The sequence below is a fragment of the Equus caballus genome, chromosome 11 (assembly GCF_041296265.1).
Source record: "Equus caballus isolate H_3958 breed thoroughbred chromosome 11, TB-T2T, whole genome shotgun sequence".
Taxonomy (NCBI): Eukaryota; Metazoa; Chordata; class Mammalia; order Perissodactyla; family Equidae; genus Equus; species Equus caballus.
Genome location: NC_091694.1, coordinates 35,342,239 through 35,360,831, shown reverse-complemented (window position 1 = coordinate 35,360,831; position 18,593 = coordinate 35,342,239). Strand labels below are relative to the sequence as shown.

General features: G+C 37.6%; 1 protein-coding gene across 16 annotated transcripts in view; it reads left to right on the top strand.

Moving 5' to 3' along the window:
- The window catches only part of BCAS3 (BCAS3 microtubule associated cell migration factor), a 576,498-nt gene that overhangs the window by 74,711 nt on the left and 483,194 nt on the right, over positions 1-18,593 (top strand). For all 16 annotated transcript variants that reach the window (XM_023652948.2, XM_070227541.1, XM_023652945.2 and 13 more), the window contains exon 7: positions 15,317-15,389. In XM_023652948.2, the coding sequence (XP_023508716.1) occupies positions 15,317-15,389 (73 nt within the window). The remainder of the gene's footprint in view (positions 1-15,316; positions 15,390-18,593) is intronic.

The window sequence follows — 18,593 nt, the reverse complement described above, 5'->3', positions numbered from 1 at the left end:
AACAGAGGACATTTCACATAACACAATAGATGTTTGAGAGATCCATGCAGCCATACATCTGAAGATGGGATGCTGGACCCCCTGGAAGGCAGTGGAAGAAGGTAACGGGATCTTTTCCCCCTCCCAAATGGCAGTGATGTAGGATGCAGAACTGTGCAGAGGCCAGTGTGCAACTCTGAGAAGAGAGTGGGTAAGGGCAGCCCTCCACGGGAATGCTGCACAATGAGGAGGCTAAGCAGTCACAAGGGTGTCTTCACCAAGCTGAGCAGCCCAGGCAGGCAGACAGCGAGTGCAGAGCAGGAGTGGCTGGGATTATGTGTGCGAAAAAGAAAGTGCCCCTTCTCCCACTGGCTGATGCTCCAGCTTGGCTGGTTGGCCAGAGCAGGGATCCCCACCAGAGCACCTGCATGCCTATGTGTGTAAAACAGTGGTGGCCAGTGGGCAAATGCAGATAGGCCCTGTTGGCATAGCTTCCAATGGACAGGCACAGCTGCCAGGGATTGTGGCAGGCTCAGAATACACAGTTCCTGCCCCCCCACCCACCAGTGGCAGTAGGTAGAATCTGTGATTAGAATCTACCACTATGCAATGACACAAGTCATCCCCGTCAGATAGCATAAAGAGGTATATTAACACTCCAGACTAGAAGGAAAATGACAAGTACCGAGAAATCAATCCTGAAGTCACAGAAATTTATAATCTAAATGACAGAGAATTCAAAATAGTTATCATAAAGAAACTCAATGAGTTACAAGAAAATTGAGAAAGATGGTTCAATCCAACTCAGGAATAAAATTAATGAACAGAGGGAATTCTTCACAAAAGAGACTGAAACTATAAAAAATAAATAAATAAAAAATGTTGGAGATGAAAATCACAATGAATGAGATAAAGAAAAATCTGGAATCCTTAAATAACAGAGCTGATATTATGGAGGGAGAGAATTAGTAATTTAGAGGACAGAAATATAGAAGTGCTTCAGATAGAGGAGGAGAGAGAACTAAGACTAAAAAGAAATGAAGAAATTCTCTGAGAAATATCCAACTCAATTAGGAAATGCAGCATAAGGATTATAGGTATTCCAGAGGGAGAAGCTCTCTATCAGAACAGGTTAGCAAACAATTATAACAATTATAACATTAAAGATAAAGGGAAGGAAAACATCAAAAATAACTATAATCCCTTCATTTTAAGCACAAACTCACAACACAAAATGGAGTAAGTTGCAACAACAATAACTTAGATGGGGAAGAAGAAAGGGATCGAACCTGCTTAGACTAAGGAAATAAGAGGCTATCAGAAAATGGACTATCTCATCTATGAGATCTTTTATACAAACTTCATGGTAACCACTAAACAAAAAATGAAAACAGAGACAAAATGATAAATAAAGAGAAAACAGAAAACCATCATAGAGAACCACCAAACTGAATTGGCAGTTGGAAATACACATGATGAGAATCAAGAGAAATACAGAACAACCAGAAAACAAGCAATAGAATGACAATATTCAGTCCCCCTATATCGATAATCACTCTAAACCTAAATGGATTGAATTCTCCAATCAGAAGACAGAGTGGCTGGATGGATTAAAAAACAAGACCCACAAGATTGTCTACATGCCAAAAATAAAAATAAAAAGAACAAAATCAGAAGAGAGTGTTTGTAGCCCATGTAGCTGAGAAATCTTTAATATAGAAAATATCTATTAATATTGAAAAACTAAGAAATAGCAATAAGAAAATGATGCTATGTAATTTATAAACAAAGAAAAATAATACAAATGCAATATATGAAAAATGCTCAAAAATCATAACATTCCCATAAACCTGAACTGTGTTACCCAAATTCAGCACTCACTCACTCCTGCCAGATTTGCAAAGTTTAAGAAATGATGACACAGACATAAGAACAATTTAGAAAAGTTGATGTAGCAAAAACTTAAACTGTTCTTATCTTTTTCCTGGGAATTCCATTTCTGGGACCCAAGCTTATGAAAATAAATGCAATAAAGTAAAACTTTTTTCCTTAAAAAACAAAAACAACAAAAAACCCCCAACAAGACCCAACAATATGCTGCCTCCAGGAAACACATCTCAGCTCTAAAGACAAACACAGGCTCAGAGTGAAGGGATGGAAGACGATACTCCAAGTAAATGGCAAACAAAGCAGGTGTTGCCATACTTATAGCAGACAAAGCAGACTTCAAGATAAAAAAGAATATATTTACAGGAATGTTTATGGCAGACAGCCTGGATACGTGTCAGTAGGAATAGTCAAATAAATTACATTGTAGGCACACCACGGAGTATTATGAAGCTATTAAAAAGTGTATTGGGGACTGGCCCTGTGGCGTAGTGGTTAAGTTTGGCGTGCTCTGCTTTGGTGGCCTGGGTTTGTGGGTTAGGATCCTGGGCACGGACTTACACCACTGTGGTGGCTTCCCACATACAAAAAAAAAAGAGGAAGATTGGCACAGTGTTAGCTCAGGGTGAATCTTCCTCAAGCAACAAAAGGGGGAAGGTTGGAACAGATGTTAGCTCAGGGTGAATCTTCCTCAGCAAGAAAAAAAAGAAAAAAAAAGTGTGTTAGATGTATATTGTTGACCTGAAGGGATGTACGTGATCCATTGAGGGAGAAAAATAAGATGCAGAATGATGTGTCTACTGTGATCCCATTTTGTAAAATGAATATCTAAAAAATGTAGGCTATTTTACTATATGTGTTTTATTTGAAATATGAAATATAAAATACATGTACAAGATGACTGTAAATATGTAGGAATTTGACTATACTCATGGGTAAGACTCATGAGCAATTGTAAATGTTATTTGCCTTTGGTGTGGGATTGTGCGTGTTTGCATTCTTGCTTACAGTTCAGCAATTAAAATGAGCGAAATCGTTATCTCTTATGCTGAGGTTTTTTTCAAGCAATCGTTCTCTAAAATGCTTACAGTAAAACTTGTTAAACCTTTATGTTGTAGTATTGGCAATCACTTCTAACTGTTTTGAATGAAATAGATTACTTTTTATTCTAATTCATGTATATCCCAACTTTTCATTTTATTTATTTATTTTTTATTTTTTCCTTTTTCTCCCCAAAGCCCCCTGGTGCATAGTTGTATATTCTTCGTTGTGGGTCCTTCTAGTTGTGGCATGTGGGATGCTACCTCAGCGTGGTTTGATGAGCAGTGCCATGTCCGCACCCAGGGTTCGAACCAATGAAACACTGGGCCGCCTGCAGCGGAGCACGTGAACTTAACCACTCGGCCACGGGGCCAGCCCCCCAACTTTTTATTTTGAAAAACATCAAACCCCAGAAAGGTAGAAAGAGTAGGATAATAAACTCCTGTATACCTTTCCCTTAGACTAATTATTAATATTTTGGTCACATTTTAGATAAAAAAGAGGAAAAAGCCCACCTCTAGCCTTACCACTCTAATCAAGCACTATCAATGTCGTGCATACACTTTATTTCCTTTGTCACTGACCATGTTTCTTATTTGCTTCAATTTTTTAATGCGGGTATAATTTGCAGTAGAGAAATGCAGAGATTTAAGTGTTTCAGTTTGAGCTCTGACAAATGCATACACTCCTGTAACCCATACTTCTATAAAGATAGAGATGATTTCTGTCACCCAAGAAAGTTTTCATCTGCCGTTTCCCTGTCACCCTTGTCTCTTCCAGAAGCATCTACCCATTTGATTTCTTTCACTTCAGAGAGAGTAGTTTTCTCTGTCCTTGATGATGCTGTGTGTATCAGTATCTTTTTTATTGTTGAGTAGTATTCCATTTTATGAATATACTAAATCACCCATTTTTCTGTCTATGGAATTGGGATTGAATATAGTTTTGAGCTATTATAAATAAAGCTGTTGTGAATATTCTCATATAAATCGTTCTGTGTCTGAGTCACCTTTTGAACATGTATAATATGAGGCTCTAAGTGCTTTGAAGAAAGAAAATCAGGGTAAGTAGCTAGAGCATGATGGAGGGTGATCTTTCTGATTGGAAAGTATTTTAGCATGACCTGAAAACAAGTGTAGAAGTGAACTATGCAGGTAATTAGGGCATAACTGGGTATTTCCAAGCAGAGAGCAGAAAACGCAGCATTTCTGAGGCTAATGTGTGCTTGGCATAGTCCACGGTGGGTGAGGAAGGCAGAGAGAGGTAAGTCAAAGAGATATTGGCATCATGGTAGAAGAGCAAGAGAGGAGTCAAGGATGTCAACAGTAGGTTTTTTTTCCCCCAGAAAAGTAGATGAATAGATTCACCATTCTAGAGCTGCCAGCAACAATAATAATTATATAGTGTTTATTGAGTTCTTCCATGTGGCAGCACCTTGCTGTGTCCACTGCATTTGTTATCTTTTTAAATTCTCACTACAATCCTATGTTGAGGTATTGGTACTTATCCCCACTTTACAGATGAGAGAATTAAACCAGTAAGAGATTAAATACATTAGGCTTTATCAGTAATTTTGTTTGTTTTTCAGTGGAGAAATTGAACATAATTTTCTGACAGTAGCTTTTTACAGTGAGCGAGGGTAGCAGAGGAAAGAATTCTGGGCTGTCTTTCAGGTTCACATGTGGCATTTAGTACCACAACAACTTGGACAAGTTATTTAACCTCTCTTAATCTGTAAGGAAAACTCACATGGGCAAACTGATTGAATAAATCTTTTCCCAAAGACAATTATTTTATTTATTTATTTATTTTGAGGAAGATTAGTCCTGAGCTAACTGCTGCCAATCCTCCTCTTTTTGCTGAGGAAGACTGACCCTGAGCTAACATCCATGCCCATCTTCCTCTACTTTATATGTGGGACGCCTGCCACAGCATGGCTTGCTAAGTGGTGCCATGTCTGCACCCGGGATCTGAACTGGCAAACCTTGGGCCACCAAAGCGGAACGTGCGCACTTAACTGCTGTGCCACTGGGCCGGCCCGAAAATTATTTTAGTAAAATAAAAAATGGAATGGAAGACTTGGAAATGGTTTAACTGATAAAATGAGTTAAGTTGTTCAGTGGAATCTTTCTGCAAAAGACTTTCTCAGTTAAAATTCATTAGTGTTTGGGTCCAGTCCTGTGACCTGGGGGTTAAGTTTGCATGCTCCACTTCAGGGTCCTGGGGCTCACCAGTTCGGATCCTGGGCACGGACCTAGCACCACACATCAAACCATGCTAAGGTGGCGTCCCACCTAGAAGAACTAGAAGGATCTACAACTAGGATATACAGCCATGTACTGGGGGGCTTTCGGGAGAAGAAGAAAAAAAAAGAGGAAGATTGGCAACAGATGTTAGCTCAGGGCCAGTCTTTTAAAAAAAAAATCGTTAGTGTTAGCATACTTTTGTGTAAAATCTTTGTGTTCAAGACATCATCCTCAACATCAAAAGAGTTGAGTTGGAATAGTTCATTATCAGCTGGATTTTTATTTGCCTCTGAATGTGCTTTTGGGTCCTCACAGAAGTGGTTCCTGTTTGATATCTTAACATCTTTAAGGCTGATTTATGAGCTTAAACTTGGTTTAAATGAGTTTGCAATGGTATATGTGTTGGGGATATTATTTAACGTTTTCTGACATGCAAACTGTCTTGAATTCTGTTGAGGCGGAGAGGAGTTGTGACTTGGTGGGCAAGCCCATTTTCATTACTTTAATTGTGCGATTTATTAGGATTTTAAGCTTTTTATAAATGTTTTAGTGTTATAGGACAGAATTAAAAGGATTTAGAATAAAAGGAGTTTAACAAAAGGACTTTGCAACAGGATTGCAATAGTTTTTGTATTTGATGGATTTAGCTAGCCGCTTTTCATTTCAATCATCGTGCTACATTCTGTTAAATGCTGTAGAACAGGTGTGTATAACGTCATTCTCTCTATTGTACATGCAAATAAACACAATTTTATATATAAAAATTTAATCCTCTACAATTTGGAGGATTACATTATGGGAGAGTGATGACTCCATTAGACATCGTGGAGAGTACATGCTACTATTTATACTGCATGAAAAATCAGGTTAATAGCTACAGTGTTCATGAGATTTTGTAGAATTTTTATACTAACACTTTAAAAATGGTATTTATTCAAACCATTCACAGTGAAATTATTTAAAGCAGAGTTAAGGTTTTGTTACATAGTTTTCCAATTCTGAAATTAGGAGATATATATATATATATATATTTTTACTGAAGAGCGTGCCTCAAATAAATTTGGAATTTTTGGTATTATTTGCTTGCTTATTATACCAGCGGGCTCTGGTTCTCTTCACTTGCATAGTTTTCTTAGTAGGTGCTTCAGGGATTATGATGTTCTCAAGTTAGGGCTTTATTTTGTAGTTTAAACTTTTTGCTTGGCTGCCTGCTCTGAGTATCTTTGAGGAGTGTAAATCTTTAGCGAGTGTCAGGTGGCTGACCTATAGAGCACAGTCGGCAGTACTGATGGGATCATTCGGTCGGCTGAAACCAGCGGAGTTCTTCCATGCAGGTTTCAGAAGCACAACACAATCAAACCATTCTTGCCAGTATTATTTGCATTTTAAAGACATGGTGTTTCATTCGTCAAAATATCAAATTGGTGTGAGTAATACAGGTACAAACCGTGAAGGCCTTGTAGACACCAGGAAGCAGAAGGACAATAGTTATTGTTAAAGGTGAAGGTGAAATATGGAGGAGTGAGGAATTAGGCTCGTGTAGATGAAGTTCCATTTTAATTAATTTGGGACATAAATATTGTGGGCTTTGGACCAGTTAATTTTTAACTTGTGTTTCGTTAAGTCATATTGTTAATTGTGAAATCTGATTTATTTGTTTAGCAAAGGGAACAGCACACAATCCATAGTAAATTAATGATCTGTAAAGACTTAAACGCTGATTATTAAAAGCTCCTGAAAATTCTAAATAGTTATAAAGAACTTTATTCATAAACATTAATCATGTGTTTAGTTTTGATCCTATATAATTATTACATTCACAATTTAAAATTATTATATTATGTCATGTCACAATCTAAATGTGTAACCATTGACCTGTCTCCTCTTGATTAGACCTCATTACTTTTGAAGGGATCTGTACACATGGATTTTTTGTTTTTTGTTTTGCTGAAGAAGATTCACCCTGAGCTAACATCTCTGCCAGTCTTCCTCTATTTTGTGTTTAGGTTGCCACCATAGCATGGTCACTGACAGACGAGTGGTACAGGTCTATGCCTAGGAACCAAACCCAGGCTACCGAAGTGGAGCATGCCTGGATTTAACCACTAGGCCCCTGGGGCTGGACGGGATTCTTAACATTACTGTAGCCTTTTACCATTCAACGAAGAAATGAAGCATTGTTAAAAGAGTGCTGATGTCCCCTGGCTACCTCTCTCAAACATTATCTCCACCCTAAACCCCTAGAGGTATATCCCTGTCTTGAAATTGGTGTTTCCATATTTATGCATTTAATGTAACTAAATATCTATGTATGTATGTATCTGTCTAATTACACACACCCATGTGTGAGTACACATAGCTTATTTCTACCTCTTTCAAAATTTTGAATTTGTGGTAAAAATCACATAATATTTACCATCTTTAAATCTTTACAAAACTTTAAATGTACAATTTAGTAGTGTTAAGTACATTCACATATCTTTAGAACTTTTTCAGCTTGTAAGAGTGAAACTCTGTGCCCATTGAATAGCAGCTCTACTTTTCTCCCTATGTCCCCAGCACCTGGTGACCACATTTTACTTTGTTTCTATGAGCTTCACTACTTTTGATGCCTCATGTAAGTAGATTAATGGAGTATTTGTTTTTTTGTGACTGGCTTATTTCACTTAGCATAATGTCCTCAAGATTCATCCATGTGTTTTGTGTGACAGGATTTCCTGCTCCTCCTTTTTTTTTTTCTGCTGAGGAAAATTCACCCTGAGCCAACATCCATACCAGTCTTCCTCTATTTTCAGTACATGGACTGCTAGTACAGAATGGCTGCTCACAGAGCAGCGTAGGTCTGTGCCTGGGAACCGAACCTGGGCCATCAAAGCAGAGCGTGCTGAACTTAACCACTAGGCCACTGGGGCTGGCCCAGGATTTCCTTCCTTTTAAAGGCTGGATAATATTCCATTGTGTGTAAATACCACGTTTTCATGATCTATTCATCCATCAGTGGGGCTTTGGGTTGCTTCCGGATTTTGGCTGTTGTGAATAAATACTACAATGAACCTGAGTGTTCAAGAGCTTGCTACATCTTTTGTTAATCAGTATTTTTTTTTTTTTTTAATATTTTACTTTTCCTTTTTCTCCCCAAAGACCCCCGGTACATAGTTGTACATTTTTAGTTGTGGGTCCTTCTACTTGTGGCATGTGGGACGCCACCTCAGCGTGGCCTGAAGAGCGGTGCCATGTCTGTGCCCAGGATTTGAACTGGTGAAACCCTGGGCCGCCAAAGCAGAGCGCATGAACTTAACCACTCGGCCACAGGGCCAGCCCCAATTTAATTAGTATTTTAAGAGCACTTTTGGTTATATAGTAAAATTGAGTGGAGAGCACAGAGGGCTCCCATATACCCCCTGTTCCCACAAACACATAACTTCTCCCACTATCCACATCCTTCCACATTAATACCTACATTGACACATCATCACCCAAAGTCCATAGTTTACAGTACTGTTCCCTGTTGGTGTTGTATATTCTATGGGTTTTGACTAATGAATAATGCCATGTACCCACCATTATAGTATCATAGAGAGTAATTTCTCTGCCCTAAACATCATCTGTGTTCTACGTTAATCCCTCCTTACTCCCACATCCCTGACAACCACTGATCTTTTTACTGTCTCCACAGTTTTGCCTTTTCCAGAATGTCATATAGTTGGAGTCATACAGTAGATAGCTTTTTCAGGTTGGCTTTTTTTTTTCCCTTGGTGAGGAAGATTTGCCCTGAACTAACATCTGTGCCAATCAGATTGACTTCTTTCACTGAGAAATGCATTTAAGTTTCTCCCATGTATTTTCATGTCTTGATAGCTCATTTGGTTTTAGTGTTGAGTAATATTCCATTGTCTAGATGTATCACAGTTTATTTATCCACTCACCTACTGAAGGATGTTTTGATTCCTTCCAAGTTTTGGTAACTGTGAATAAGGTTGCTGTAAACATCTAAGTGCAGGTGTTGATGTGGACAAAAGTTTTCTGTTCATTTGGGTAAATACCGAGGAGCATGGTTGCTAGATCATGTGCTAGGCGTGTGTTTAGTTTTGTAAGAAACTGCCCAATTGTCTTCCAGTGTGGTTGTGCCATTTTGCATTCCTGCTAGCAATGAATGAGAGTTGCCATTGCTCCAAATTCTTGCCAGTGTTTGGTGTTGTCATTTTTTTGGATTTTGGGCATTCGAGTAACTGTGTAGCGGTATCTCATTTTTCTTTTTTTTAAGATTGTATTTATTTTTATTTATTTATTTTTCCTTTTTCTCCCCAAGGCACCCCAGTACATAGTTGTATATTTTAGTTGTGGACCCTTCTAGTTGTGGCATGTGGGACGCTGCCTCAGCATGGCTTAATGAGCGGTGCCAGGTCCACACCCAGGATACAAACTGGTGAAACCCTGGGTCGCTGGAGCAGAGCGTGCGAGCCCAACCACTCGTCCATGGGGCCCAGCCCCTCATTGTTGTTTTAATTTGAACTTCCGATGACATATGATGTAAAGCATCTTTTCAAATGCATATCTTCCATCTGTTTATCATCTTTGGTTACATTTCTGTTCATATCTTTTTCCCATTTTTTAAATCGGTTGTTTTCTTGTTCAGTTTTGAGAGTTCTTTATGTGTTTTGTATAACAGTCTGTTATCAGATGTGTCTTTTGAAATATTTCTCCCAATCTGTGCCTTGTCCTCTCATTCTTTTGACATGTGTGCCTTTTTAAATAACAAAACCCAAATTATTTAATGTTATAGGAAAACATTTGTAAAGCAGTCCTAGCAAGGAGTAGTTTTCCTCTTTATTCTGTCTTCTCTTTTTATTTATTTTTTTGGATGAGGAAGACTGGCCCTGAGCTATCATCTGTTGCCAGCCTTCCTCTTTTTTGTTTGAGGAAGACTGTTGCTGGCCTAACATCTGTGGCAGTTTTCCTCTGTTTTTTGTTATGTGTGATGCCACCACAGCATGGCTTGATGAGCAGTGTGTAGGTTTACGCCCGGCATCCGAACCAAGGAACCCCAGGGCACTGAAGCAGAGTGCACGGACCCAACCACTATGCCACTGAGCCAGCCCATCTATCTTCCATTTTAAAAACCTTTATTCTGAAATATTACATTTTTATAGGAAGTTGCAAAAATGCTACACAGAGGTCCTGTGCACCCTTTACCCAGCTTTTCCCAGTGGTTACATCTTAGATAAGTTTAGAACAATATAAAAACTAGGAAATCAGCATTGGTGGAATGTGTACACATAGTTCCATGCCATTTTATCACATGTAGATTGATGTAACTACCACCACAATCAAGATACAGATCTATTTCATCTGTATGAGTGATTCCCTTATGCTGTCTCCTTTCACCGCCTCTAACTTTTGGGAACCATCAGTCTGTTCTCCATCTGTATGATAATTTTGTCATTTCAAGATTGTTACATAACTGGAATTACATTATATGTGAAGTTTTGAGATTGGGTATTTCACTTAGCACATTGTTCTTTTGGTATATCCCAGTTGTTTACTGTATCAATGGCTCCCTTTTAGTATTGATTAGTATGGAGATAGCATTTATCTGTTGAAGAACACCTGGGATGATTTCACTTTTTGGCTATTACAGATAAACCTGCTATGAACATTTGTGTACAAGTTTGTGTGGACAAGTTTTGATTTCTCTGGGATAATTGCCCATTGCTGTGATTGCTGGGATGTATAGTAAAGTGTATGTTTAGTTTTTTTTTTTTAAAGAAACTCCCAAACTCTTTTCTTGAGGGGCTGTACTATTTTACATTTCCACTAGGAAAGTATGAAAGATCTAGTTTCTCTATATCTTTGCCAACATTGCTTATGGATGTCCGATTGCTCCAGGACCATTTCTTGAAAAGATGACTCTTCTTTCATTTAATTGCTTTTACACCTCTATCAAAAATTAGTTGGCCAGGGGCTGGCCCCGTGGCCGAGTGGTTAAGTTCGCATGTTCCGCTGCAGGCGGCCCAGTGTTTCGTCGGTTCAAATCCTGGGCGTGGACATGGCACTGCTCATCAAACCACACTGAGGCAGCATCCCACATGCCACAACTAGAAGGACCCACAACTAAGAATATACAACTATGTACCTGGGGGCTTTGGGGAGGAAAAGGAAAAAAATAAAATCTTTAAAAAAAAAAAAATTAGTTGGCCATATTTGTCTGGGTGTGTTTGTGGGTTCTTTTATATTCCCTTAGTCTATGCGCTTTATATCAATTATATGTCTCTATTTATTTAGATTGTCTTTCATTTCTTTCATCATCATTTTGTAGTTTTCAGTATACAAGTCCTGTACATGTTTTATTAGGTTTAATTTTCTTTAGAGCAATTATTAATGGTATTGTATTTTTAATCTTACTTTCCATATTTTCATTGCTAGTATATATAAATACAATTGACTTTTGAATGTTGAACTTGTCTCCTGTGACCTTGCTGAATTAACTTATTTATTAACTCTAGGTGTTTTTTTTTTTTTGGTGGTGGTTGGTTTCTTGGGATTTTCTATGTATCAGTCATGTTATCTGCAAATAGGGAGTTTTATTTTTTCCTTTGTTATCTGTATGGGTTTTTTTTTTTTTCTTGCCTTATTGCTTTGCCTAGAACTTTCCTTACTATGTTAAGTAGCAGTGATGAGAGGGGATCCTTGTCTTGTTCCTGACCTTAGGAGGAAAGCATTCAGTCTGTGTGATGTTAGCTGGAGGTTTTTTTGATAAGTTGTGTAATCCCTAGAGCAATCACTTGAATTCCTGATCCTGTAAACAACCAATTTTTCCTCTGTGCAGGCTTGTAGAAACTTCTTGTTCCCACTGTCCTGAAATGATGTTAGGGTTGGTCTATTGAATCCAATATGCTACACCCTCAAGGAGCTTATAAACTCATATTCTTTTGTTCTGGGAAAATGTTTCAAAACATTTCATGGATGATTTCTTCCTCTCTATTTTCTCTATTCTCTCTGTTTGGAACTCCTATCTGTATATTGGACCTTTGAGACTGTTCCTTTAACATTGTGTGTGTGTGTGTGTGTGTGTGTGTGCGCACACGCAGATTTATGCTATTTTTCTGTTTTTGGTGTTTTTGCTCTACTCTCTGGGAAATTTTCTTAATTTTACCTCTGACCCTTGCATTGAGTTTATTAAATAGTATCTATGTTGTTTTTTAGTTTCCAAGAGCTCTCTTTTATTCTCTAAGAGTCCATTTTTCATTGCATTCATATATTGTTCCATGCCTGAAATATTTTCTCTTATATCTTGGAAAATAGTAATGGTAGTTTTTGATTTTTGATGTTTTTCTTCCTGTATAGAGTTTTCCACTTTGGCAGATGATTGTTAGTTCTTGGTTGTCTGCACATATTTGTAAGTTGCAAGCTAAAAAGGTGTTTGAAAGTTCTGTGTGCTTGTCAACTTTTAGCTTTATTGTTTGCTGCTTTGGTTGTGCCGTTTGTTGGAGCCTTCTGATTGACAGTGTCTTTTAGTCTTTCTTTGTGGACTGACTTGTTAAATTCTCCAGAGAAGACTTAAAGTTTTTTTTAGAAGCTCCTAACTCTATAAAGATAAATCTCAGGTGTACCTGGTATTATGTGGTGTCAAATAGTTTGAGTCTCGTGTTTTATTTTTCCCCAGGACTGGCATGAACTTTTACTTAGGGCTCCTGAGTTAGTCATCATTCATCTGTTTCCAAAATTTGTTAGCATTATTATATATTTTTTAACCCTGTTTGATTTAATATGCCTGTCCTGGAATTTTCAGAAGGGATCAAATGAAATGCGTGTCTTCAGTCTACCAGCTTATCTCAGAAGCTGAAACAACCACTTACTGTGTCTTCTGGCATTTGCTTCCTTATTTAAAAACAAAGTAAAACTTTGGTGGAATTAATGTATTCATATGGTTTGAAAACTAAAAAGTATGAAATATGTATAAAATGAAAGCTTTCGTCCCATTTTTGTTCCCTATCTTGTGCTTTTTCCATTCTCCCTCTCATAAGTAATCGTTAGCTAAGATTTTGTATGTGTTCTTGCAGAGTGTGGTGGGTAGGTATATATGCAAATAAATCTCTTTTTCTTTGTTATACAAAAGATTGGGTATTATTCTCTATCTTCCTTTTGTTGTATATCTTCCTTTTTTCATTTTGTATTTTGGATCTTGTTCCATGTTTTTATAGAGCATGTCTTCATTCTTTTATGGCTGTAGGAAATACTCCATTATATATTTGGATTTTATTAGTCTTTTGCTATTACAAGCAATACTAAAGTGAATAATCATATATACAAGTTATTTCCCTCATGGCTAAGTATACGTGTAGGATGAAATTTTAGCAGTGCTATTTCTCTATTAAAGGGTATTTGCGTTTGTAGTTTTTATTGGTATGGCCAGAGAATTTTGCAAAACTTTTGAATTTTTCAGAAGCTCTTTGGTAAACGTCAATGTATGTCAATATAGTTACAATTGTTTTAATGGAAGATTTCTCCTTTATTCAAAAGTAGTGAAAATAGTATAACGATCTCTAAGAACCCATGACTTATCATTTTATGGCTAATCTTATTTCATTAGCATCTATCCCCCTCCCTCCAGAATATTTTGAATCGCATCCCAGATATCATATGGGTTTATTGGTGCATATTTCATATTTCATCCTATAAGATAAGGAATCTTACAAATATAATCATAGTACCATTACCACTTCTAAAAAATTAGCAAGTTTCAATATAGTTTTCTTTTTTTAAAGGTTTTATTTTTTTTCCTTTTTCTCCCTGAAGCCCCCCAGTACATAGTTGTATATTCTTCGTTGCGGGTCCACCTAGTTGTGGCATGTGGGATGCTGCCTCAGTGTGGTTTGATGAGCAGTGCCATGTCCGCGCCCAGGATTCGAACCAACGAAACACTGGGCCGCCTGCAGCAGAGTGTGCGAACTTAACCACTTGGCCATGGGGCCAGCCCCTCAATATAGTTTTTTAATATAGTTTTAAGTGGAATTTCTCTCGTGTGAGGTTGAGCATCTTTTTTTGTGGTTCAGAGCCATTTATATTTCCTGATGTCATTTTTCTGCTTATTGCTGCTATTATATTAGTTTCATATCTAGCAGTATTGTTGCATTCACTTATGATTGTTATCTTGACCAGGACTTCCAGTATAGGGTTGAATAGGAGCAGTTACATTGGGCATCCTTGTGTTATTTGGAATGCTCTGAAACATTGCCTGTGATGTTTGATGTAGATCTTTTGTAGGTAATCATTATTGGGATAAGAAAACTTAGTTTTGTTTTCTTTTATTTTTATCATGACTAGGTATATAATTTAATTGAATGCTTTTTCTGCATTTGCTAAAATGTTAATATGTGAATTACATTAATAGGTTTTGTAATGTGAAATTATTACTATTACTTGGATCAATCCAATTTGGTTATAAGAGTTTCGTTTTTTCTTTTCTTTTCTTTTTTTTTTTTGAGGAAGATTAGCCCTGAGCTAACATCTGCTGCCAATCCTCCTCTTTTTGCTGATGAAGACTGGCTCTGAGCTAACATCCATGCCCATCTTCCTCTACTTTATATGTGGGACGCCTACCACAGCATGGCTTTTGCACCCAGGATCCGAACTGATGAACCCCGGGCCGATGAAGTGGAACATGCAAACTTAACTGCTGCGCCACCGGGCTGGCCCAGATTTTATTTTTTTCTAATATGTTGCTATTCAGTTTTCTAATTTTTTTTTTTTTTTAGGATTTTTGCATTTATATATGTTGAGAATGGTCTATGATTTTATAATTTTCCTGTCCTGAGCTGGCTTTATTTAATTTTTGAATCAAAATTATATACTAGTCTTAGGTAATTAGTTGGTGGAGTTGGGGATGATTTTCTCATCTCATGGAGAATGTGTATGAGATGAAGTTGGTGCCACTTTTTAAAAAAAGATATTTTAAATGCTGGTTCAGTTTTTAACAGTAGTCATAGGTTTATTTATAGCTTTTCTATTTTTTGTTCAGTTAAGTGTATAAATTATGCCAATTTATAATGAATGTTTTGCTGTCTTTTTAACTGTAAATTTTTTGAGGGCATGAAAATACTTGGAAATATACAGGAATACTTCTCAAAGTTTTGTTTTACACTTTATTTTATATTCCTTATCAGGTGCTCAAAAGTGTGACAACTTTGCTGAAAAAAGGCCCCTCCTTGGTGTCTGTAAAAGCACTGCATCATCAGGGTAAGGAAATTTAAAAAATTCTTTTGGCCACTGTTAAAAATTTGTATTGTTATTCCAGAGGGGAGACTTTGATTTCTTAAAATCTTTGTTCCCATAAAACTATGTTCTCACAAGAGAGAAGGGAAAAGAAGTAAAAACATTTAGAGTTTCCTGTGACTTAGGTCTTGTTATTTCTCTGCTCAGTGTTTTCTCATATGCAGGGTGATGGCAAGAGACAAAAGAAAGCCAGCAATAGATCAGAATTCAGTCTCGAAATAAAAGATTAGTCCCATTAAGAAAAGTGTTTTTTGGTTTATGTGTTTTTTAATATAGTCACTTTATGATGGCCTTCTACAGTGGATTAGAAGTTACTATTAGATGATAATAATAATAATAATCATTAACTATCACTAACATTTATTGTTGTCGTAGCATGTACCCGATGCAGTTTTAAAGGTGTTGCATGAATTTTCTCTTTTATTCCTTAGAGCAATACTATGATATAGAGACCATTCTTTTTTTTTTTGGTGAGGAAGGTTAGTCCTGAGCTAACTACTGCCAATCCTCCTCTTTTTGCTGAGGAAGCCTGGCCCTGAGCTAACATTGGTGCCCATCTTCTTCTACTTTATATGTGGGACACCTACCACAGCATGGCTTGCCAAGCAGTGCCATGTCCGCACCTGGGATCTGAACCGGTGAACCCTGGGCCGCTGAGAAGCCTAACGTGCAAACTTAACTGCTGCGCCACTGGGCCAACCCCGAGACCATTCTTAATCTTGTTTTACAGTTTAGAAAAACTGGGGCACTGAGTTCACAGGGTGGAGCTGTGGATTTGAACCCAAGCAGGCATGTTCTTAATTGTTACATTGTAACAATGAGAGGGCTGTGGATTAAGATGATTAATTACTACTCATAAAGTCAGGTGTTTTATCTACTTTCTCCATATATTAAATGAGAATAATAGTCTTTTCAATGGCTTATAATGATTTAGTGATCAGGTTTGTAGGACCTTTTCAGTATATAATTCCAATTAGGTATTTTGTTTGGCTGCTGGTAAACTTACAGTGGTCTGCACAGATCATGTAATTAAAAGTCTGTGGTCACACAGTCCAGGGCTAGTGAGATGTTTCTATCATGTCCTTAGTGACCTAGACATCTTTAGAATGTGACCTCTTCCCTACTGATCTTGAGATGGCTGCTGTCTTTTCAGTTAGTGCATCTCCTCAACTTGAACTCCTAGCTGCAAAGAAACCCGAGAAATGAATATGATTTTGTTAGCAAGGAAGATGATCAAATGGGTATTAGACTTGGTAAAGACTTGGCAACTAGCAGTCGCTGTCACATGCTTTTAGCCCACAGTGTGCACTTTAGATCAGGAGTGCAGTGGAGAAGGAAGAATGCGTTAATGGTATAACACGAGTAGGTCTTGAAGTCTTAAGTGTTGCTTTCTAGGGATATGATTTGACGACATGTGTTACAATGCAGATTTCTTCCAGTGTAAATTTCTGGTAAAAGTAGGCAGAAATTTACTCTGTACTCACCACTGTGCCAGGTATGAGATAAGGATACAAAAGCATGAAAAACCAACTCCTTGTCCCAAAGACTTGAGGATATGGCTGAAAAAAAAAAAAAAGCATAAACACAAAATAATTCATGAAATAATGATTTATCATAAGAATTCAGAGAAGGTAGAGATCAGTGTACATGGATTAATGGGAAAAGTGCTCATGAGGAAGGTGTAGTCTATCCTGGATCTAAAAGAGTGGAAAGCTTTGTAGTACATGTAGAAGAGTAAGGACTTCCAAAGTAGGTTATAAAGCTTTAGCAGTGGAACAGAACCTAGTATAAACACACGTAGGCATGATGAGCTTTGTGACTTAGAACTAAGGCCATCTGCAAAACAGGTAAAAACAACCATTTCAGTGCTCTGGAACTCAAGCTAAGGCTTACAACAGTCTGAGAAGTGTTTATGTTTGAGAAACTGGTTAACTTTGAGTAATAACAGTGGGAATCTGGCATTCATGGGAGCTGCTCCCATCACACTCCACCCTTTTCCCCTTCCAACTTGGTTGATTTTTCTAGGGTAGGGAAGTTCATGAGGAGTAGCACTTTCCTTGCTTTGGTTGAAAGATGCTCATTCAGCTTGGAGTGGCAAGTTTGCCATGCCCAGTGGCATTGCCCATGGAAGTTATGGTCTTGAGGTCATATGAGTTGGATGGCCAGTGGCTCTTTTAGCCTAAAGTTGTGGTTAATGGAGGCTTCATGTATGTGCAGAGGAGCCATGAAAGGACCCAGGAAACTAAAATCTGGGGGAGACTTGAAATGTTCTGAATGTTGAATGTACTCCCCTACCCATACACGGATCCTTTTGGAAAGGATGACAACTTTTATAGAGTATTTGAGTAAAGGATGACAACCTTTATTGAGTATTTGAGCAAATTCTCTATTGCATCATTGGTTAACCACTAAGCTACGCAGACACAGGGGCAACCCCAAGGAAACCAGGCTTTAAAGTAAAAAAAAGAATTAATCTAGAACTGAGCAGAGACATTAGTAACTGCACATTGTGGTGGAAGACAGAGTTCTAGAGTGGTTTTATCGTATTATATTTATATAATTTTAAAGATTTTATTTTTCTTTTTCTCCCCAAAGCCCCCAAGTACATAGTTGTATATTTTTAGTTGTGAGTCCTTCTAGTTGTGGCATGTGGGATGCAGCCTCAGCATGGCTTGATGAGCCATGCCATGTCCCCGCCCAGAATCTGAACCAGCGAAACCCTGGGCCGCTGAGGCTGAGTGTGCGAACTTAACCACTCGGCCACGGGGCCGGCCCCTATATAATTTTAATGTCTAGTTTTCAAATAAAGTTATGAAACATGCCAGGAGACAGGAAAGTATGGCAAATTGAGAAAAAAGGCAGGCAGTAGAAACTGTTCCTGATTGTCTCCAAGTGTTAAATTTTGCAGATGTATTTTAAAGCAGCTATTATAAATATGTTTTAAGAACTGAATGAACTATATTTCTAGAATTAAAGGAAAGTATGATAACAATGACTCAAAAAATAGAGAATCTCAATAAGGAGTTAGAAAAACCAAATGGAAAATCTGGAGTTGAAAAGATAGAAAAAGTTAAATAATAAACTTACCAGAGGAACACAATACTATATTCAAATCAGCACAGGAATCAGGGAACTGATGTGTTGACAAGGGTGCTGAAAGAGAGTCAT